The 24,603-nt window shown below is 35.7% G+C and overlaps 1 protein-coding gene across 2 annotated transcripts in view; it reads right to left on the reverse strand.

Moving 5' to 3' along the window:
- iqsec3a (IQ motif and Sec7 domain ArfGEF 3a) overlaps positions 1-24,603 on the reverse strand; it is a 145,316-nt gene that overhangs the window by 117,196 nt on the left and 3,517 nt on the right. For both annotated transcript variants that reach the window (XM_079868555.1, XM_079868554.1), the window contains exon 2: positions 5,792-5,869. In XM_079868555.1, the coding sequence (XP_079724681.1) occupies positions 5,792-5,869 (78 nt within the window). The remainder of the gene's footprint in view (positions 1-5,791; positions 5,870-24,603) is intronic.

Genomic DNA, 24,603 nt, shown 5'->3' on the forward strand with positions numbered 1-24,603 from the left:
TGAATGCGCACGCACATGCCGTTCAGACAGCATACGATCGCGACTTCAGTTCTCTTTCGCGGACTATTAGGTTTGAATAGTTAAAATGATATGTAAAACTGCACATCCTGGCGAGTATTCACGTAAACACAGTCGGTTATGTCTTTAGTGAACGTAAACCGTTTGTAAAAAGAAATCGTATATGTTCCAATGTATTGGATACGTGCAGGTCTTAAAGGGCCGGACCGGCAGCGTAATATTCTGTGCGATTAATGTTAATCCAACAACAAAAGAAAATAGACAGTCACCCAATGCTTGACTGAATAAATTTAATCTATTTATCGCAAAAGGCCGCTTACTCTCCACCTACTGACCTAATGTGTAAACAGTATGGGAAGTGTGCTAGCCAGACGGGATTTAAACTTTGTCGGCTGAAGACCCAAGTTTGGTTTGAAGATGAAAAACTTCCCAAGCACAATGTTCTCTCACCATTCCTGATTTCTAACACTCACTCTTGCGGCTGTCAGAGCAGAAATGAAAGCCTATGCTCTCTGTATGTTTTTCTGTCGTCTCCGGTCATGTTCATATGTAAATTGCGAGAGCTTATTTTCGTCCATTAGATCGAAGGTCTGAAAAAGCCCATACATAGACCCTCCCCTCGAAGAAATCAGGAGAGAAGTGGTTGACAGTGGACAACTGGTTAAAACACCAGGTGTAAACGGGAATGTGTCTCCCTCGTCTACTTGTGATCCAAATGTCCAAAACGCATCTTAATACCAAGTGCAAACAGGACCTTAGTCACGACCCACCAATTAAGAACCACTTATCTATTGTATATGCTAATTTACTACTACATTTGAAAGATTCTCTCTTCAATTCAGTATGTACCTCCTTAACTGTTTCAAAGAAAACAGCACTTGTCAAACCATTTCATTGTGATTTCAAAACACTTATTCCTGGTAAAATTTTGTGATGGCTTGCTAAGTATAGGGGTTAAAGATCTGTGTTACAAACACATGACTTTTGTAACCAAAATAGCAAAAATTCTGTGCAGAGTAGTCGAACCGGGTAAATTTTTTAGCACCCAGCATGGTTATACTAATTAATTGTCATTAATTAACAACACTCTGCAAACCCAGCACATTAAGTGAACCAACTGTCATAGACAGCAGGAACAAATGTTTTGGGATTAGTCTGTGCTAAAACCTGGAGCATTTGATGATATGAATCACTGAATCTAATGAGTATCTTCTGCCATTAACACTACTAAAACAGAGGTACACTTGCATAGGAAAAGATCTGTTGAAATGTCTGATTTTTTTAAATATAAGACTATATACACTACTAAATAGAGATCAACCAATCAGATGAATCCATGGAACGATAAACAAGATCTTTAGAATCGTCTTCCTACTTTTTTTTGCATTGTGAATGATGTAGTTTGTCACTCTCAAACAACTTATGTATTTTGTAATATATTGCATTTTATTTTTTTTAATCAATGACTATATTCAATAAAAAATGACTATATTCTTATTGTATTGTTGTTGTCACCTGCTCTTAATATTCAGTGACGTTAATGAGAGTTGAATGACTGATTATCTGTTCAGTTACTTGGATCATTATGCTAGAATGTGCAAACTAATTAGCATACTACATCTCATTAAAGCGTGCCTAAGTGCCGAGAGGAAGTGGTATTCAATTGAGAAAGTCAAGAATATGAATACTGTCATGCTTCTCAACAGTAATGGAGTTCAATAAAGAAAGTGTACCTAATTTACAAGTTGAAATGCAATACATTTTAAATTTTAAACATGATCTCATGAATACCTAATATTCGTAAGTAGTTTGAGTCCTATCCAAAAAGTGTATTCTAGCACATAGTCTCAGTACAGATGTCCCTGTGCATAATTTTCTTTTTCTTTTTGTTGCAAAATATTTAGTGAAATTATGGTGTTTTGAGGTTTATTGGTTGTTTTTAGTGTAAATTGCCCAGAAGTTGAATGCTTTCATCATAGCTGAGATCCTCAAGACACGTTCTTTAAATTGTTTGGCTTATTTTATGATGCATTTAGCTACTGATAAGAGAACACTGTTGTATGGTATACACATTTTACCATGTTTAAAAATGTTTCCGAATTTTTCACCCAAATTTAGAGAAAAAAAAAATCTGAAGATTCTTTTTCCAAAACTCAATTATGTGAGTTTTTGCGTTTACATTTATGGATTTGGTAGACACTTTTATCCAAAATAACTGTGCATTCAGAGTATACATTTTATCAGCAACCTGTGTGTGATTTGTTGTCTTAAAAGACAAAAGCCACTAGTAACTCTAAATAAAAGACTACAACTCCTGTCCCCTCGAATGCCGTAATGGCTGTGCTGTGTTTTTAGGAGGGCCGCAGCTGCTGCTTGTCATGTTGCGTTTTCTTGAAGAAATTTTTCTCTCAGCAATTCCTTTCTTCCTGGTCCTGGCAGATATTAAACTAACAATATCTCTTCCAGCAATCCCAAGCCAAAGGGGAAAAGCTGCAGACAGTCTATTTTTTTATACATTCCCGTTATCTTGCATTGCTAACAAGCCTGCACTTTCATTCCTCATTGGGCTAGCCCGATGTCAAGAGAATAAATCCCCCAAACAGAGATTTTCTCTTAAAAGGATACATTTTCTGCCCAGTGTTTACTTAATCTTTTCAATCGGGCAACCATGCGCACTCGTTCTCTTTGCACTGCAATAAAAGAATAAAAGATCTGACAACACGACAAGCATGTATGTTGGAGTTTAGTGATGTTCATTGTGACATTCTGCTTGAATGAAAGTGTCATACAGTACGTCCAGTCTGTGTTCTTTCACAAGGCGAACGGTTTGTAATGGTGCCGTGCCGTACCAGGCTCAAGTGAAGTGGAAACATAACTTTAACCGTTCATTAACATTCTTAGAACTGTTCGCCACAATGGTGGAAAAGCGGCTTTAAGGTTTTACTAGTTTTTAAAATGCAAAGAAGTTGAAAGTTGCAGTGTTTTCAAATATAGAAATGGCTAAGAAAAAGTATCGTTCTTTGCAGTCTGTCTATACGAAATTGCATTTGTGGAGCAATCTGAATCTCTGGTTTGTCTCATTTGCAACTGAATTACTTCTCATAAAATATCTAATGTGAAGAAAAATTACAAAGCACTCACTTAAACCATGCATTACCAGAAGTCCTATTAATTGTAAGTAGTGTTCAATTTACTCTTATCAATACAATTGTAATCAATAAAAAACAAAAACTAATTGTATTGATTTCCCGTGTGACGGAGCAATCAGAGTTGGTTAAATGAAGTCCATGTGCCACCTGCAAGCACACCTATAGTTTTTTTTAGCAACATATCAGTGATTATCAGTTTAACCATTATTGTTCAGCCCTATTTATTGGTGATTATTTACTAAAATTGTGTAGCAAATGACTATTTCAAGGATGTGTATAAAAAGCAGACACACAAACACAACAAGGAGCCGCTAATCTACGCCATTAACATGCAGCAACACCACTGCTGGTTTCCCCTCAAAGCTGACTATGAATGATGAAACATGATATTATGATGTGTAAAATGACTTCAATGGAAATCAAAGATGTTTTATGTCAATTTGCTGTTATTGCAATTGCATTTTAAAATCCCTAATCCAAGACCAAAATGTCTGACTGTAGTTTTCCTGTAGTTGATCAAATATCTATTTATCTATCGATCTATCGATCTATCTATCTATCTATCTATCTATCTATCTATCTATCTATCTATCTATCTATCTAATCACCCTTGAGGTTTAACAAGCTGTATCAGAATGAGCCTTGGGAGAGAATTCTTAAGCAGTTCTGAGTTGTTCTGCTTTATATCTTACACTAGTGCTGTTATTACATTGTAATAACAACATTATAACACATATGGTGAATTGGTGAACTATGAGTAAGCAAGACATGACATGGATGATTTGGTGCTTGTCAATGCAGCGGTGTGATGAGGAGAGAAACATGAACACTGACTCATTGACAAACAGTCAAAAGTGACAGACAACAGAAAACAATAACTAATTTTCTCTCAAAGCAAACAACCAGCAACTCAAAAACTGCCGTCGGTGCCCTGTCTGAAGTGGTTTGCTTCTCTGTACCTGAGAGCTCCTTGAATTCTATGTTATTGGACATTCAGCATTCTTATTGCAGGAACAATCTGTTTTTTGTTGTTTGTTTTGTTTTTAAATACAGTATTAACATTCATTAATCGGGTCTAGCTACATTTTATTATTATTCAAAACAGCCAATATACTATCACATAGGAATTTCGGTCCCTCTTTATATTAGGTGTCTTTCACTACTATGTGTAAACATTTAAATTAATCATTTGCAATGCACTTGTTGTCCACATCCATGTTTTTACACTGTACTTATATATTTTTTTTTTAAATACCTCCATGTAATTATACAGCTATAATTCATTTCTATGATTCAATCTATAATTACACTGTTGATCATTTCCTTACATCTTAATCCACCCATAAATCTAACCATCCCACCAAACCTGTCCCTAAGCTTAACCATATTATTATAAGTTCATTATTTTATAATTGAATATGAAGCAATTCAGTTCTGGCAACAAAATTAATTTCTAAGTTTCAGATAAGGTAGAAATAGATCCTTAAGCTAATCATTTGTGCAGTTGGAATTATTGAATCTTCTTTCTCAGCCCATGAGTGGCAGAGGATTTTAAACTCGTACAAACACATTCCAATGGATAAATGCCATGTTATTTCTACCTCTGCAGTGCACACTGTCAAGACAAACCTAAGGGGGATGTGCAATTGCATTTTTCTTCAGTCCTCCACTCTGGCAATCTTTCTGGGTCTAATTCAATAACTTGTGCCCTCTGTGGCGTTTACAGTGTGATTTAGAGTCATCTCGGTCGGTGACTGCAGTGTTCCAACCAAACTAACAATGGCCAGTGCTACAGGAGAGAAAGGCCATCATCAATACCAGTTTGCTTTAGTTGCTGTGCTCATCTCTTCTTTGACCCTTCCCTTTTCAAACACCCAGGATCTACAGTTTGTGGAGTGCTTTTCTTAATGACTATTGATGCCTTCCCGCCAATTTGAAATGCTGCACAACAACAGGAATTTGGGGGGTTGTAATGTTTTATAAATGGGCTATATTACAAGATAAGATTATAAGTAAATAATGTTGATTAATCTGACAATGGTCTAAACCTGTGGTAGATGATCAATGTTGAATCATTGATGAATAATGGTACATACTAGACAGCACCAACACTTGTGTCTATACAGTACTTGTTTTTGTCCTGAATATCATATTATGTTTGCTGTTCTTAGTTTTGTTGCCTAAAACACTTTAAGTGCCTGAAGAGGCCAGAGATGGGGATCTCCAGATGATTGATTTGAGCAATAATCACAAAGCAAGATACTTATCACGATACTTGTGTAAACACAGAAATGCCAACAGAATGGGAAATTACTCTGGCCGAGGTTTTTTTTTAGTCTCTAGCTAAGCCAACTGAGCGGAACTTATGCCTCCCGACAAACATGGCAGTTATACATAAGATACACATGTTTTTCTTTTGGCCTGATTTAGAGGGAAATCATATCAGTGTTTGCTTTGCCATGGTCACAGTCAACTGTGATGATAGAGGCTGAATTTACTGTTGGGAGACAAGGCATGAAAAGACTCAAAACCACTTCAGGACGGGTATAACTAGGGCAGCTGTGTTGCCTAGCACCATCAGAAACACAGTCTTTACTGTGGCAAGCACCAACCAACCAACCTACCTGGGTACACAGGCCTGAGACTCAGACTCAGGGGCTTCCGGAGCAGGACAGCAGAACTGGTGTAGAACGGTCTGGTTTCTGTAAGAAAAGAGATAGGAAAATGGTCACACTAAAGGCTTTTCCCCAAACTAGCTCTTGTTCATTATAAAGTAGAATGAAAGTGGGTCAATACAGAAGCAGCGGGGGACTGAACTACCAGACCTTTTGCCAATACCTCAATCCCCAACAAGGAAATTGTGTGATGGAAACTGTATGATATATTGTCGAGGTGCTGAAAGTTAGTCTGATGGAACTAACCATAACTAACGTTTATTTTTCCTTGCAGGCTTAACATTTAACACTTGAGAACAAAATGTGCCAACACAGTTTATCAAGGTTGGTGTGTCGAAATAGGGGAAAAACTTAAGACAGTAATCCAAATATAATATCTTCATTATATAATAAGTAATCAGCATACAAATAACCCCATGATTTTCATGATTCTGTTGATTTTGATATCTAAATGTCCCTTGCCAGTAACAGAGTAGGTGGATGCTGTTTTCCACAAATTGAGCCAATCATATTAGAGGAAAATGATGTAATAATCATGAGTAATTGTTTTGACTGTGCTATGCATCTCTATCCTATATAAACTGCTGTATTCGTCTTTGCTGGTGAGATTCTCTGTGATTGTTATGAGAACTCCTGGTCGATGGCATTTGCTGAAGTTTGTTTGTTTTGCTGCGCAGCAAGTTAGTGGAGCACCTTATTTCCCAAGTGATATATAGTGTTCATTGGGGACGAGATTAAGAGACGTCCCAGGTAAACCTAAGTCAGGTGCGTAGGGGAAAGTCTACCACATTTGCATTAGAAATCATACTTTAGCTGCTAGTTATGCTAATTAAAGTGGGTCTACATAACTTTTGAATCAACATAGGCTTGTTCCTCTGTCTACATTTTTTGCAAGACTCCAAAAACATACCTATACAATTAACTACAATTTCCGGCTTGACTTTTACTCCATTTCACACAAATTATGGTGACATAGGCAAATTATTGATTATTAAAGACTTATTTTTGCTTATTTGTTCTTTGCACAATACTATGTTCTGTCCTTAAAATACTTTTTTATCATAGTACATGATTTGTAAGCGTGATAAAAGTGATAAAAGACTTGTAGAAGCAAGCTAAAATAGCATGGATCTCATGTTTGCTCTCTTTGACACTATAGGTTTGGTTTAGGGTAGGGCTTTGCAACAATCAAAATGTCATTGTATATTTTGTGTCACTTTGTCTCTAAGTTACATGTAGCTGATACACATGATCAGAGGCTCTAATTAATTTTAAAATAATTGTAAGTATTCAATACAAAATTGTCATATTCCAAAGTAGAACATTAAACACAATGTAATCATCTGATTGCAGACCATACTTAGTGGTGTACTGCGACACAAATAGACTTGAAGCTGACCTAGAACAGCTTTCCACACAAGGATAGTAGTGCATCAGTCTTCACACTGTCAAATTTGACTGTCCTCTCATGTTTTCTCATTTGAATGAACATACATGGTTTTAAAAAAAATTCAAAAGTACTTATTTCTATCTGTAAATCTGTGTAAACTATTCTGCATTAAAATGACTGAGTTCATCTTTAAAATGTAGACATTCTCCTGTAACGTTGATCCTGAAATATAGATAATAGTATTAAATTTGCATTATCACAAAGGTAGTTCATACAGACAGGAAACTGAAAGGGGCCTGAGATTGTGATTCCCCAGTTTTCGTGACAAGTTTACCAGAACATTAAACACCATCTGCTGAGCTAACTGCTGTCTGTTTGAGTCATTTTCCTGAATTTTGCACACAATAGAATCTTTATAATAAAACATCATGGGCAACAATAAAGTTTAATGAGCAAACACAGATGCAATAATGCAGTGAAATAATAGTCGAGAGGGTCTATAAAACACAATAGCAAAATGGTGATTTTTTGGATGTGTTTCTTTTTTTTGGGGGGGGGGGGGGGAACCTGACTGATATGCATTACTATTTAAACGTGTCTATGAACTGTCTGTCTATAACAACATACTTTGCCAGTTTTGAAATTCTTTCTTTGCGATGTCAAAATTTAACCAAATATTGCAGCCATGACATTCGATAGTACCGTAGTTAAAACAAGAGTTTACAGTTTCGACGGTGGGTGAATATGGGTATTTGATGAACTGTGTTTTCACTCTACAATTATTATTTTGATTATTGATTGCATAATGATGGTGTCTGAGATCATTCTAGAAAGGCTTCTTTTAAAAAAAGTAAGAAAGAAAGAAAGAAAGAAAAAGGGGTTGGTGGCTTGGCTTGGCCGTTATCATGCCTAAATATGTGCCCTGGTGCTTATGCTGAAGATTTGTGTTCGATTCTGGCTTCATCATGTCCTTCTCCCATTTCACAGTCATATCTCAAAAATGGACTTTTAACCCCTCAATGCATGAATGTTTCGCCAATCATTATTACATATGCGGGTCTTTAGTTACCCGGATCTATATCTAACACGGATGGATCGCTACCCACCTCAATTGTATAAAACTCTCTTGATTTTTAATAGCAATTACAAGAGAGTAATATAAAGCATATGTCATTACATTTTGGAACTTGGATGGGTTAAATTTGAGTAGATGCTTTTTACCATCATTGCTGTCATCGCCAGAGCTCATTTCCCCAGTACATCCAACATCTGGCTTTCATTTGACACCTCAACAATATTCTCAAAACGGTCATATAACGTCTTCAAAATCAATATTTTGATTGCTCACACCATCATTGTGTGTCATTGTGTGCCCACTCAGACTGCTTACTGCTTTAATCTCAAGATATGAGTGTGCCATCATAAACAACATGTCCATGAACACCACCTCATCCACACCAAAGCCTCTGCCTCCTTTTTTCCCCTTTAGTGCAGCTGGTCCTCTAGTCCGTCAGAGCAGATAAAAGAGGATTTGGCACAAAGAGGGTACGTAGTATTACTCAGGATGTCATATGGCTAAGTTAATAAAAGTTATGCTGTTATTTTAGCTCACGGACTTTAGACATGTAGGGGGCAGAAATCCCATTTGCTAAGACAGATCATCTCTCTTCCTCCTTCAACCTCTATTTCAACCCTTTAACTCTTCTCTGCAATTACTTGAAGAGTGATTCAGAGTGATTAATTCGTGTCCCTGTTGGAGAAGTACTAGTGGATTTAATGTCAACTCAAGAATATAGCAGCAGGAGGTCTTCAGGGAAAGGAACCATCTACCTACTAGACTAGACACCAGAAACTATTCTGATATTAAGTACCGTTTTAGCTAACACTTTATTTTACAGCCATTGTTACACATTGTAGTTACTATAGTAATTACTATAAATTATGCATAATTACATGCAACTAACCCTAAACCAAACCAAACCCTAATCATAACCCTATAGTAATTACATGTAGTGTAGTTAATATTTACTAAGCACTTAAAAACGTACTTAATATTACTCAGTACTTAAATGTATAATTACAGTGTAATAAAGACACTTTAAAATAAAGTGTAACCCTTTATATTAAGGTGTCTGTTTTACAGTGTAATTACATAAGTACTGAGTGACGACGTAATTGGGATCCGAATTACGTCAACGTTACGTCTCCCGATTAGAAACCGAGACGTTATTACTATAGTAACTACATGTAACGTGTAACAAGCACACTGTAAAATTAAGTGTTACCTTATTATCCCAAAGGGAGATATATTTGGAAAACTTTGAAATCAGAGCATTTTTGTTTTGCTTTTTGTTTTGCTCTTGTAAGTTGCTTTGCTTTTACCCTTCTATCCAGTTCATCCAGCTCCGTGGGGTTTAAGTCTGAAGACTCTACTGTCCATTCTATGATTTGAGGCCTTCATGTCTTCTGATGTAGTTCTGCCATAGTCTGAAGGTATGTTTTGGGTCATTATCTTGCTGCAGGATGAACTCTGGACCAACTATGTCAGAAATGGCACTGCAAAATGCTATGCTAGTGATTTTGTTTCATGCTGCCACTCATTCTGTGCAAGTTGCTGACTCTGGATCCAACAAAAGCCAGAGACCATCCCGCTTTCTCCACCATTTTTGACAGTTGGTGTCACAAAATGAATAATCTTTGTATTTGTTGGTGTACAAAAAGCCAATCAGAGTGGTTGGAACATAATCTTTCTATACGTAATTAGTCACATGACATTTGCAACTCAGGTGATTGACTCAAATCACATACTTGCTATGCCAACTGAGCAACTATTGATAAGAATGGGAAAGTAAATAAACATGACATCTTGCACCAGCCACCTGGGTTTATAACAACCACATTTCAAATCCAACATTTAAAATTATGAGTTTTTAGCTTGGGAAGTAACCTTCCTCTACAGAGGACCCTTCTCGTACAGTCCCTTTCATGTTGGTACATTATAAGGTTATGGGTACAAAGAAAAAGCATAATGATACATAAGGCTGTCAATGTTAATTCAGCATGATTATTACAATAAATATAGCACAGTGGCTACCAAGTGGCGTGGGGGATGAAAGTGTGTCTGCTAATTAATCACTATTGTTAATGATCCAACTAATTGTGTTTTTATTAACAAGTGTGACTTGACACTGGATTGTTAATAGGTTATGGACTATAGGCCTCAAAAGGCAGCAGATTACTAGAGCCGGACTTACTGCTGTTGACACGGATAATGACTTTTTGAATAGAGGTGACATAAAGCATGGATTTGGTCAATAGGCTCAGTGAATTAAAAGCTGTGTAAATGGAACTTAAGCAAGTATTAAAATCAATGACCTCGAAAAACACACCTGGCTGTTATTTAACAATCCAAAGTAAATGTTAAAATTTAAAAGGATACCCAAGGTATGCTTGAAAGAAATAAACATTAACGTTCGGCAGGATGATTCTGTTTAAAACGTAAAGACATGCTTGAATTGATCAAGAGCGCTGTAATCTGATTCAGAATAAAATTATATATATTTCAAAGGACTCTTTACTCATTCGCTGCCCAAGGGCTATGAAAAGATGAAAGTCATGTTTCTGACAGCAGAGGAAGAAATGCATCATTTTAAAATGCATAAACACAACATTAGATCCAAGTTTGTACAGTTGAGGTTTTATCAATTTAAAGTTTGAATTGTGTTTGTTTGAGCGAAATGCAATATATTTTCGTGTTTCAAAAAAACTGAATGCCCCTCAAGTACCCCAGGCAATCTTATTTTCCCCCCATTTGTATTTATAGTAAATAAATGAATAAATAGTGTTCATTTGGGTAAATCATTTGGTTTATTAGTTTGATAGCAGGGTACCCATTAAATTTTTGTTTTGATGATATTGTGTCCGTTAAATTGATGGTCTGAGGGACTAACTACAAAAAACTGTCTAAAAAATACTTGTCTAAAAATTAAAAAAAAAAAAAAAAAGTATTACATTATAGTATTTAATGCTAGAAATTCAATACAAAACATAAATGTGATTTTTTTAATTAATTTTGAGGCTATACATTGACTTTAGTATACTTATGTGTATACTTGGAAAATATACTTGGACTTAAGTTTATAAAATGATGAAGTATAATACTTTTTTTGTTAGGGAAATGCTTAACAATGCCCAAGAAAACAACAGTAACACCCAAACAACCAAATAGCAACATGCTACAACCACTGAGATCACCTTAGCAACCACATTGTAATGCATTGGCAACACCCACCCAGTTTTGCACTAGCATTTACCACTCGTTTTCTTTACAAAATATAAAAGTGCATTAATATACAACTTATTATGAGTCGTTTGGTGATGTCAGGCACTAAAAGCATCCAAATTACTTCTATAAAATATTCTCCTATATCTCTTTTTAGAAAGGCTTTCACTCTAAAAGCTAATTTTCGACATACACATCTCTGTGATGAGGTCATCGCCCTGTGAGCTCATCACAATATGGCAGACATAATGACCATAAAGGCAAACATTAGTATTCCAGGTTGAACCAAGATAGTACACATAGAGCACAATATCTGATCTCGAAAACGTTCTGCCCCACCTTCAAAAGGTTAAACATCTATTTGCTCCCAGAATAAATGTACTGTATAAAGCTCCAGCTGGTTAGTACAAATTCTTCAAAACCTTAATCTTCCCACAGCTCCATATGCCATGTCTTCATGTATTCATTCTTTGCTGACAAATCATTCTTTTGATTTCTTGGGTTCTTTTCAATGAACCAGATGAACTAGGGTATAAAGTGGACTCAAAATTATCCCAAAAACATTCACTAATACTTAAATGATTTATCCAATTCTATATTGAGAGCTATTTGTCAATGTAACTGATTATTAAAGCATCTTAACAGCATATGAAATGTCTTGTAATGACATTGTAATAGCATAATTGTAATCTCATAACAACACTAATTTTGTGTTGGTAGGCTAGTTAAAACACAATTTTCAAAAAGAACCAATTTGCAGCAATGATTTAGGTTTCCAACACTAGTAAACAACCAGTGTTGTTTTGCATGTCCAAGACAAAGAAAAGTCCAAGACAAAGAGGTCCATAATACCTTGACAACGCTATCCATTAGCCATTAGAGACCTACAAAAATTGGTACAACATAATATAACATCATTATATTTGAGTCTGTCCTATTTATATGTTGGGCAAGTATGTGAAGGCCTCTTGTTTCAAATCAGTCTCCACAGGTTGTGGAAAAACACTCTTTTTTTTGGCGTCACTTTGATTGACTATAATAAGAATCCAATTATTAAGCTATGCCATAAGTTGCTTCAGATCACCAAAGAAGTGAGACCTATTAAGATGACATTTACATTGTGTCCTAACCAGACACGGGGTGACAAGTAATTTGTCTCGCCACAATGATCAGGGACACACTGACATCCAATAAGAATATATTTGATATTTAATACAGAGGATTCTGAACCATGAGATTTTGAAGACAGAAACTCTTATGAAATCTTGTATTACTTCTGACACAATGTAAGCTTTGGTTCTAGGGATGTACTCAAAACCAAATACCTTATAGGCTTGGAAAATGACTTCAGAACAAATTCTGACGAATAATAGAAAAAAAAGATTAGACTAACAAGCACAAGGATAAAGCAATACGTTTAATGAACTTCTCCAAAAATTACACCACAACTCAAAGTGAAATCTCTGAAGCCAAGATTACTAAAGTGTGAACTTTATAAATGAAAATGGTTGTCAGAAATCGGAACTTGTCAAGAGTAACCTTAAACAAAGATATTACAGTGTCTATGCCAGTGAGATACACAATAATAAGCTTTGGGATCTCACTCACTTCTCAAGTTCTTTCTCAAACAGAGTAAACACAGTAAACTGCAAAGAAAAAGCACAGCTTGTTGTGACAGTTGTCATTATATTTCCAGGAAAAATGTGTTTTTTTATATACATATAAAATGTAAAAATTGAGAATGAATTATACAAAACATATTTGTTATATGGAGCCTATATAAATAGAATAGAGTTATAATTATCAGTTAGTTTTAGTGAGCATCTGGATAAAATACAGATACAGATAAAGATAATTTTGTCACTGTAACAAGAATAGTCCATTTTTATTCCATGGTGACTTTAATGGGAACGTTAGTAAAATGTTCTTAGAACATATTTGTTAGCTGGGATACTACTTGTGACCCACTGGATTTCACATGAAAAACAGCCCAACCAAACAAAATAGACGTCAGACTCTAGCATGAAAACATTCTTGAAGTACCATCTGCCGCAGCTCACATTCTCAGCAGAATTTGTCCTGTTGAACAGAATATGATGCATAAATCATGTTACTCTGTCCATAAGGTGGATTAATCGTTAAAAATAGGCAAGAATAGCATCTGGATAGTCCTGTGGGGATCAGCTTTTAAAAATAGACTTAGCCCCATCTCTCAAATTCACAAACGTACAAACACATACACTCATTCAGTATTAAAGCACTAAGCCTCCTTGAAAGGTTTGCATCAGCAGGAAGGCTAAAGCAGTCTCGCAAGGTTCTGCATTCTCCCCACAACACAAGCAAAACAGGGCATGGGTTGAGAAAGGAACGGAAAGAGTTGGGACGTTAATACTTTAAGAATTCAGGAGATGTTTTAAGCAGCAAACCAAAAGTTTGTGCCTTTACAACACTGTGCAGTGACGTAGGTTTTCTAAGCACAGTTTGGAAACCATCTTCTTAAGGTGAACACATAAACTCTTCCTGTATGTTTCTAGATCATATTTTGTTGCTTTTAAAACAGCATTCCAATCAACTAAACATAGGCCCTAATTCTAAACCCAACTCTACCATTAAAATTAGTAGGTAAATAAGAGGTTTAAGGGGATGAAATTTTAGACTTTTTAATTGCATATCTTAAGTATAAGAGTAAGACCAATTTTGAAACAAAACAAAGAAAGTATTAAAACCACATTAAAACATTCATTCTGAAAAAAAAATTAATAAAGCCACATAAAGTCACATATTGTAACGAGTTGATGTAGTAAGTAATACGAGGAATACTTAAGTCTTTAATTATAAACGCAGGAGATTGTTAGGAGAACACAGGAACACATAGACAAAAACTGACAGTGTACTGAACTGAACAGGGAGTATACTTGCAGGAGATAAAAAGGAACTAAATAACATACAGCCGATGACAATAATAAGTAATAATACGAAGAAAAAGAAACTAACAGGGACATGATCAAAAACCAAGGAAACCAAAACTAAACAGAGCAGGTAAACAGGAACTAAGGGAAACAGAACAGCATATCAAAATAAGAGTCCATAGAACTAAACATAACCGTAACATATTTGACACTGTAATCTATAAAGTGCAATATAATGGTGCGATTCTGAGTAGCAAATGCAAAAAAATAAAGACACAATTATGAGATATAAAGCCACAATCTTGAGTAAAAAAGATGCAAATGTGACAAAAATGATGCAAATGTGTCATATATAATCCACAGTTATGAGAAAAGTCTCAAATGTGAAAAGATAAAGTTGTGATTGTGAGATATAAAGCTACAATTATGAGGAAAAAGCCATAATTGTAATAAATAAAGTGGCAAATGTGAAATATAAAGACACGATTATGAGAACAAAATAAAAGTCTTTTCCTTATTAATCATCCTCTTTTTGTATTGATCTTATTCTAAATTAGAATAAGAAATGAAACAAGTTGTGTTTTACCAGAGACCTTCCCTGCCTTAACACTTTCATACTTGAGATCTACTACTACTCTGGTGGTGAAAAGTTTGAAAACAACCTACTGGCATCTTTAAAATGCAAAAGCAACACAGAATCCCTAAAACTAAGCTGATCGGGTGATGGGAATGTTGCGCCAGGACCCACAAAGATGTTGATCCATGCACATGTCCTACTTGGCGAAATAACACTAAGCCCTAAGCACTACATTCACAAAAGACCAGAACACCCACATGCAATATCGACACAAGGCAAATTATGATGTTATGGTTGTGGATGCGTGGGTTTCCTATTGATGCCACTGGTTCACCCTTCTGTCAAGCATGCGGGATGCACACAGCTCATTACGTTTGTCTGTTGCTTCTATTTTTTTCCTGCTAACAGCTGTGAGACTACAGAATTCAGGCTGATTATGAGCATTCAGCCTTTTCTGGTGCAAAACAACAACAACAACAACAACAACTTTCAGCCAAGAGAGGTTGGAGTTGGAACATTGTGGTAACAAGATAAACGCTAATGAAAATCGTTATGTTGACTAAGGTTTTTTTTATTAACCCGTACTAAGTTGAATAATTCCACCAAAAATGTTTAAGAAAAATGTAGAAAGAATTGATTCAGATAATCTAATCATAAAATAATGGATATGGATCACATGGTCCCAAGGTTATTTTCAACGTTTCATTTGAAGAAATGAATTAATTTTCAAGATAGAGCAACAGTTTCTGTTTAACGACACTGTCAAGTTGATAAGTTAAATGTAAATGATTTGTTTTATCTAAACACAATTCATAACTTTTTCACCATCATGATCTCAGGGTTACACCTGCAACAAATTTGGAGAAGACTACAGACAACAAGACAACAAGATGAACGCTGTAGGACAGGTCTGAAAAAGCATGTCGGATGAACTGCTTTCTGCTTGAAAATGGTTTCCAACACTAGTATTATGTAAGAATTTAAAGGGAGTATCAAATAGGAATATAAAATGTACCGGAAAGTAAAACAAAAGGAATCCGAAGAAAATTGAGAAATATTTTGCTTCAACGCCACACAGTTCAAAAGTAATAAGCTAAATCATATGTGAACTTTGAACTATAGGTAGCACTAGGGCTTGAAATAAAGAGCCCAAAATTACATTTAAAATAAGTTGAGCCTCTCCCCTATGAGTGTGTCAAACTATATAACTAACAGATTCACTAGGCACCTTCATATTACTATTAATTTTTCATTCTCAGAACTGTGCTAATTTCTTCAAATGCCTGCATATAGAAACTATTTGAATATAGAAACTGCACTATTTGTGCTTTTACAGCAAGGACAGGTTCACGCATGCACCATTGCAGTTTAAGTCCTGAGTCATCGCCACATGAACTGATGATGTAACAAAAAAAGAGTTCCGTAGGTCAGTGCGCTGAGAGCGATTAGCACTGCACAACTGCACTGCAGCACTGACCACATGTACATGCAGTCCATAGCTGCAGATGCTCTCAGAAATCAACAGAGATGTTTTGCTTTAATGAAGAAACTAATTTCCATTCTCATAAGATAAGAGAGGAGTTAATGTTAAGAAATAACATTTTGCTTAAACACAACAAAACCATTCACAAGTCAGTCTGGTTAACTTGCGCCATGTTCAGACTACACGATATCAGCCTGATTTTGGCAGCCCATCGAGATGCAAGAATCGTTCATTTCATCTCGTATAATGTGTCATAGTGGATGACAACCAATGTCACGACAGAAAAACTAGCAGGTATATTTTTTTCCCTCTGTGACTCGAAACAATAGGAGCGTACACAGCTTTCAAACATGGCAAAACGAGAAAAGATGATGGTATTGGTGCTGCTAGGTGGAAATATGCAATGGAGGAAAGGTTAGTGGAGCTATGACAACAATACTCCTTCCTTTATGATGTTTATTCGAGTGAATACCACAACGGAGTGAAAAAAGATAAATGCTGGGGAATGATAGCAGAGGCTATTAGTACTGGAATTAGCATTAAGCTAACATGCTACTTCAGTAGTTTGTTTACGTTCTTGTTTCTGGAAGTCAGTCGCTAGTTCCACCTTCTCTATGACATCACACACATCGAGAAAGATGGCAATTCATGAGTTCACACTTACAAATAATCAGATACTGCACATACAGACGTGTACAGGAGGGATTCTGAAAACTGAGGAACATAGGTGGGTCGTATATAAATATAGGCCTCCACTCGTGCTGATTGGATAGATCATTTGAATGTGTTCCTCCCAATCTTGTTATTAAAACATCATGTGAAGATTGTCAACTGTAACTGTAGTCTGACATGTTTCTTGTCCATGACATGACAAGAATTTAGGAGTCAAAATCGCATAATCTGTGACTATCGTAACAGACAAAGATAGTGTAGTCTGAACCTAGCATTATGCAGTAAATACCTATTTTTTATTTATATTTTTTTTTACTTTGACCTTTCAGATGATAATAAAGCAAATGGCATACCAAATCAATCATTTGGACAAAACAACTATAATTTTTTACTAATTAGCCATTCCACAAGTGAAAAGCTGCTGCCAACTTCCTGGTGCCCATGCTGAGAAATGATTGCGCTGTCAACATGCCGGCATAGCAGTGATTATGGAGAGCTCTTAGATCTCCATAAAACATTGGCTAAATGCAAATATATTTCATCTTCTTTCACTGAAGCATTATTTGAAAAGGAATATTAATATCTATGAAACATATAATCATCTGCATGTCGTTAAATAATTAGCTAAAAATTCGTCCCTGGAATCCAACATACTAGATCTTCTAACATACTATATCAAGATTTATCAATGTGTAGGAGAGCCACAGATGAATTTTAGGTGGGAGAGACAGTATGTTTTTGTCAGTGATGGTATTACTGTCGGTATTCTAAGTAGGGCTGGGACGATACACCTATCTCCCGATCCGATACTATCACGATACTTGGATGCGGATAAGATATGTATTGCGATTTTTTTAAGGATTGTGATTCTACAAGTATTGCGATTCAATTTTTTTTAACACTAGACCATGGGGAAAAGTTAAATCATACACTTATACAGACTGTACATGGTTATAAGATGAGTCATATTTACAAAAAACAATTCATCAGCATCATACAGTACTACATTCTCTTTAATAAATGATTCAATAATAAATACATTTTTTAACAGTCACTTGTCGCCACCTAGTGGCGAAACAATGTATCGATAAATGCGTTATTTTAAGCGCCAAGTTTCTATCAAAAACTGATTTACATGTACTCTATTTTGATCGCTATCATAGACATCAGTGTTTATATTTGAACTTTAAACTTTTATCCCAGTACTTCTGTGATCATTTGAACTATTGTATCACAGAAATAATGATTCTATGAGGTTTAAAAGACTGTGAAGCTGTTTCATGACTACTCTCTCTGGGTCAGTGGCAGCGCCAGCACAGATCATTTGAATGTTGCGATATGATTTTGTCATAAGGTTTAATAGACATACGAAATGGAAGAAGATTGCGTGGGTGTTTGAATCGAGATCACAGTCTTTTAAAGATGAATCGTGCAGCTCTACTGTCTTATCTCTCTCTCAGCATATGAGTAGCGCGAGGGCTTTTCAGTGCATTCAGTCTCACATCTCTTCCACGCGTCCATATTACGTCACTCAACACTCATAGATAACAACACATTTCATCCTCTGTTGGAGCGAAAGTGGCCAACTTCTCTCAACCTCGCCTATAAGCAAGGACAAAAATAAAGCTATTTAATTTGAATTAATATCGATTCTGTAATAAAAAAAATCTATTTTAAAATTGTTTAAAAGAAAATCGCGATACCTAGGTGAATTGATTTTTTTCTCCCAGCCCTAATTCTAAGGGTACGTTAACACAACAACGATATGCTTAAAACAGAGAAGTTTTTCCTTTGATTTTTCCGCGTACAGACGACAGCATTGACAAAACGATCCCCATTCACACGGATCCGCGAAAACGACTAAAAACGCTGTATTCTGGTGCCAGGCCATTAGATGGCGATGAAACACTATAGACTGAACACGTAATGCGCATGTGCATGACGTCATCGTCTACAAAGATTAGCGTTTTTGTTGTGTACACGGAGACCATTTTCAAAAACTTGCACTTTGAAACACGTTTTCAAAAGTTTGCGTTTTCAGGCACCCAAAACGCCGTCGTCGTGTCGTGTCGTGTCGCATAAAAATTGTTACGTTTTTAGTTGAAAACGGTGTCGTGTAAACAGCCCCTTATTGTCAGTGGTGTTGGTAGCAATGGCATAACTGTCAATCTGTCAGTGGCAATGCTTTCAGTACCATAACTCTCATCTGTCAGGGTCATTGCTTTCAGTGGTGTTACTTTGATATTGTTAGTGGCATTACTGTCAGTAGCATTCCTGTCAATTGCGTTTCTATAAATTGCATTGTTCTCAGTGACGTGGCTGTCAGTAACATTGGTGTCAGTGGTTTAGCTGTCAGTAGCGCTACTGTCAGAGATATTGCTGTTTCTTATTTAGCTTTAATGTTGTGTAAGACCACTGACAACAGAGAATAACAGCCAATAGAAAATTCTATATAAATTACTAATATTGCATGGTAGGTTTAACGTGGGATTATTGGAATCCCAAATGGAAATAGCACACAATGTAACATGATCCTTCTTATTTGTGATTAAAAAAGTGTGATCACAATGTACAAACATTTGGCCGCACTGCCTCTTAGAATTCGGCTGCTGTGCGACCTTTCCCAATCGCCATCTCTCTCTCTCTCTGTCCACTGGGTGCAGCAGGGAGTGCTGCGAATGTTTGAAAGTCACCTTTGCACAGTCACCTTTTCACACCCTTCCCCCCACATTCCCGTCTCTGCGCACGTACGGCCCTGACTAATGATGTGCAAGTCTTTTTCTGATGCTGCTGATGCTGACTGCACAGACACAGGAAAAAAAGGAAAAAGAAAAATGAAGCAATCTAAAAGCACTCAATAGAAAATGTGATATTCATGATTTGGGTTTCTGCCATGCAAAAAGCCAGAGCCAGTCACCCTGTCATAACCACACAGACGTGCCTAGCATCCACACTGAGAAAATTCTAGCACCAGCGCTATAGGGTTTTTGAATCGAGAATTGATTCTTATTCAGAACGAGCTCCATTTTGAGGTAAAAATACTGAAACCGAATGATTTTCATCACGTTTGGTTCTTGAGCGCCTGCATTTTTTCCGCTGGTGTGAACACAACACTGTACTAAAACACTCTGTCTTTTCTACACCACTAGTGAATCTACGTTCATCACCGCGGCAAAAGAAATCATGTTTTCGCTTAGTGAACTTGCAGGATGAATTGCACATGATGAGAGAGAAAGACTGGGTGTCACGAAACAATAAAAAAAGACATTGCATCTTCCTATTGCTATGTGTCGCAAACAAACCAGTCAATATGAATCACAAATTATCTCACTCACTGAATCAGTCTGAGTAGTTACTGAATTACCATGTGACTCAGTGAACCTCAAGTCTTATTTCTGACCATATGTGACTCAAACATGGTACATCGTACATGGTGTAATATAGTTAGGATTAATAATCTGGTGCTTCCTCAAAAGAACGTAAAGAATCGTAATAGCACAACTACATATTTCTTTTCATTTCTATTTCCTTACACACTGCTAACCTGTAGCTCCTCAGCTACAGACAAATATGGAGAGAAACAAGGAGCCACATATAGGAGCCAAGGAGCAGACAGGGAGTTTGTGTATGCCAGGCAGAATATGTGAGTGTTTGTGTTCATGTTTGCAGTAGATGTCAATGTGTGTGCTCATAAGTGTATGTCAGATCACTTGGGCGAACACCTGTGTGTTCTAATTGAAGTGCTGCCTCAGGTGCGGCCCACAACATCGCCAACTCTCACCTCAGAGCCAGAGGGACGCCCGAAAGCAACCTGTCCCTCAAGAGCCGGCTCCATACACCCACACACACACACATTAAAATGGTAATTACAATGGGAAGCAGGGACAGAAATGGAGGGTAAAGTCACAAATTAGGTTGAACTTTACAAATTTACAAAAGAATATCTACAAAATGGGATAGCCCAAATCTATTTCCACATAGACTGTCTAGAATTGCGGCAAGGTGATATTTGACCACAAAAAGGATTATATTATAATTTTTGTAAAAAGAAAGAAAATATATGGTAACACTTTAGTTTAGTTTAGTGAGTCCAATTCTCACTAAGTAGTGGCTTATTAGCATGTATATTACTAGTATATTGGCTGTTTATTAGTACTTATGAAGCACATTTTAATGCCTTATTCTGAATTACCATATTCTACATCCCTTAATCTTACACAATACCTAAACATAACAACTACCTTACTGACTATTAATAAGCAGTAATTAGGAGTTTACTGAGGCAAAATTTGTAGTTAATAGTTACTCATTTTATTACACGGCTCCTTGGAATCCTTGATTCTGATTGGTCAGACGCTAGATTACTAGGTTTGTTATTCCCCATTAACAACCGTTGTCAATTGCAACGCTGAATAGCATTCCGTCTATCCAGTTATATTAATCAGTTTAATTGAAAATGAAATCCTTGAAAGCCTTGTAATAAGTGACTGAACTTTATCCCTTAAATGTCTAGTTTGAACTTGTCCAGTGTCCTAAAAGCCACTTGCAACTGTTTTGCATGCTGTCGAAGTTCTTTTTTCATTGTTAGCTCATGTTAACTACTGTTAACTAATGTTAATAAATGAAACCTTATTGTAAAGTGTTACCAATATTTGTTTAAAAACATTGACTGTTCATATGGACGATGAAGGTTTGATCCCAACCCATACCATGTTCTTATTCAATTCTTTCTTCCCAATAATTTTGCATTCCATTCATTGCTATGACACCAATGATTGAATTAAGTCAAATTAGTACAAACTTCTATCTCCTGGCTCTCATGCTCTTATATCTTTTCATCACATCAATCACATTTCAAATAGAAACCTTTCCTCCCTCCCTGCAGGGACATGTGTTCTGAGCAGTACAACCAAATTAGACGAACAACTTGTCCTTCTTTGAGACAAACTCAAAAGCGATGTTGTGACCCTGTGTCCCAGGCAGAAAGCGAAGGCAAGAACATGTCTGGAGTTGATTCAAATGCAGCTTTCAGAGCTTGTATCCTCTGATGCCACTCGTAAAGAGACGAGAACAAACTTTGAGGACATCTTTAAATATTCAGTGAGGAAATGACTGTGCTTTTTTTTTTTGCTTTTTTTTTTTTTTACCTGCATAAACTTTTAAGGGAAGAGTGTAATTTCAGCACCACTAGTGACACCAAACAAAATGGCGAAAATAATGACTATAAGTATAATATTATAAGTATAATGATGAATGATGAAAAAAAAAACAATTCTGAATGTTGGCTGTCAGCCTCTGTCAGTCTCTGTTTTTCCATACAAAGAAAGTGTCTATCATTCTGATAACCCTTGTGAAACAGAAGTGCACTTAACTGTATTTAATGTGCACTTCTAGAGTACTTCAAATCTTAAAAGTATATTTTTAAGTGTACTTTCATGGCTAAGTTTCTTAATTTTTGAAAAGTGCACTTTATAATAATGTCATATTTAAAAGTTTCACCTAAAGTACATTTAAATCATTGTTTTAATGATATTTTGTCAAACTTTAAAGAACACTTATTTTGATACATTATTTGACACGTGTAAAATTCAACATTATAATCTTAGCTGTAGTGTGATATTAATTTTAAGGTTAATATATATATATATATAATGTACTAAATTGCAACTATATGTGTGATTACAAAAATATTTTAATACATGACACAAGTTTCAACAGAAATGACATTAAAGTGTATTTCAGTTTACTGTAAATGCTTGTCAGTATTCAGCAGTACAATAGAAGTAATTATGAAATAACATATGAAGATGTACGTAGGTCCTACTGATCAAAAAACACTTTAGGTCAGCTAATTGCATTTAATATCAATTTAAAACTATAGGCTAATACATATTCATTGAAATAAAATTACGGTAATATGCAAGTAAGTGTCTGAAATCATTACATTCAGTTCACGCTTAAGTATATTCTTTTAAAGTATATTATTTCGCTAAAAGGTACTCTTTAAAAATGCTAAAATGTGATCTTTTTTACAAGGTTAACATCTTTTCTATTCCGCAGAAGGAAGAAAAGTCATGTGGGCTTGGAACAACAATCTCACATCACCAGTTTAATAACAGGTAATTACAGTGTCTTCTCTCGTTGCATAGCAAAAGACAGATGCATAAAAGATAAATTTGTGATGCTTATTTAGGACAACAGAAGTTTCAATAAAATGCGTTATAGCCACGGTTAGAACGGTTACTGATTTTAGATTCAGTTTCATGGTATTCAATGGCAAAAAAATCTTAGTAGCACATTCTTAGCATTCTAATCATTCTGTGTTTCTGGATATTTCAGCGAGCACAGATGCCAAATACAACAGATGGCGTTCAAACCTCAGCGTGTGTGTGCTTCGAGGTCTGTGACATCAACTGAGAAATATATTAAGCCGCTGAGCTGAAAATATTGGCCTACAGATATGTAGACCTCGAATTGTTTTTTCAACAATTAGCATATGCATTATTCAAATTAAGTATTCATCTAATCCAAGTCCTCTATAAACGCCTCTATTACCGTACCGCACAACCGTATAAAAAGGTAATATGGCCAAGAGATGTAAAAGAACATAAGGATATTAGTTTTTTTGGATATGTATTCACAAATATCACATCTTTCTGAAGTATGCCATCTGTCATTTACTGTGTAGTGCATGAAAATCACATCTGCCCAGCAGTTACGCCAGACTCTCACTGAGATCTTAAACTGTTTTGGCCTTCAATAGGTCTAACTTGTCATGGAAGAGCAGATGATGCCAAAGATGATGGTAGAAATTGAGAACTAGTTTGGCCATCTCATTAAAAATGATTTCATGTCGACGTTGGATGCCAAAACGCAAGTAAATCTTTAAGCATCAGGTTTCTTGAAGACTTTGAAGATTTTTTCATCAATATGTTTCAATGATGTATAAGAGAGTGAGGATAATGTGAGGGTACACATCTTCATTTTTATTCAAAGGGAGGGGGAAAGTGGTTCTATAAAAAGTTTCCTTTTAAATGTCATAAATGATTAATTCATAAGTGTCATTATGTTTTTGAAGAGTTGCACAAATTGACCTGAACTAACTATGTCTTGCGTGTCATAAAAAGGTCAAATTATCTGATTTTTGTTGACCTTGACAGTTTTGTAAATATAATAATTAACTTAAGGATTCATTTCAAACATGTCATTATTTAAAGTATATATATATATATATATATATATATATATATATATATATATATATATTCTTTATTATGACATCATAATATCAACAATTCCATGTAATAGTACTTTCCATTAGTGAATGTATGTATATAGATGTATATATAAACAGGTTGTGCAAAATTCAATTCCCGGGAAACCAACATTCTGGTGACTTATTTATTTAATCCTTCCATTTTAACCTTCGAGTGTGATTTATGACTGCC

This window comes from Squalius cephalus, assembly GCF_949319135.1.
Source record: "Squalius cephalus genome assembly, chromosome: 4".
Lineage (NCBI taxonomy): Eukaryota > Metazoa > Chordata > Actinopteri > Cypriniformes > Leuciscidae > Squalius > Squalius cephalus.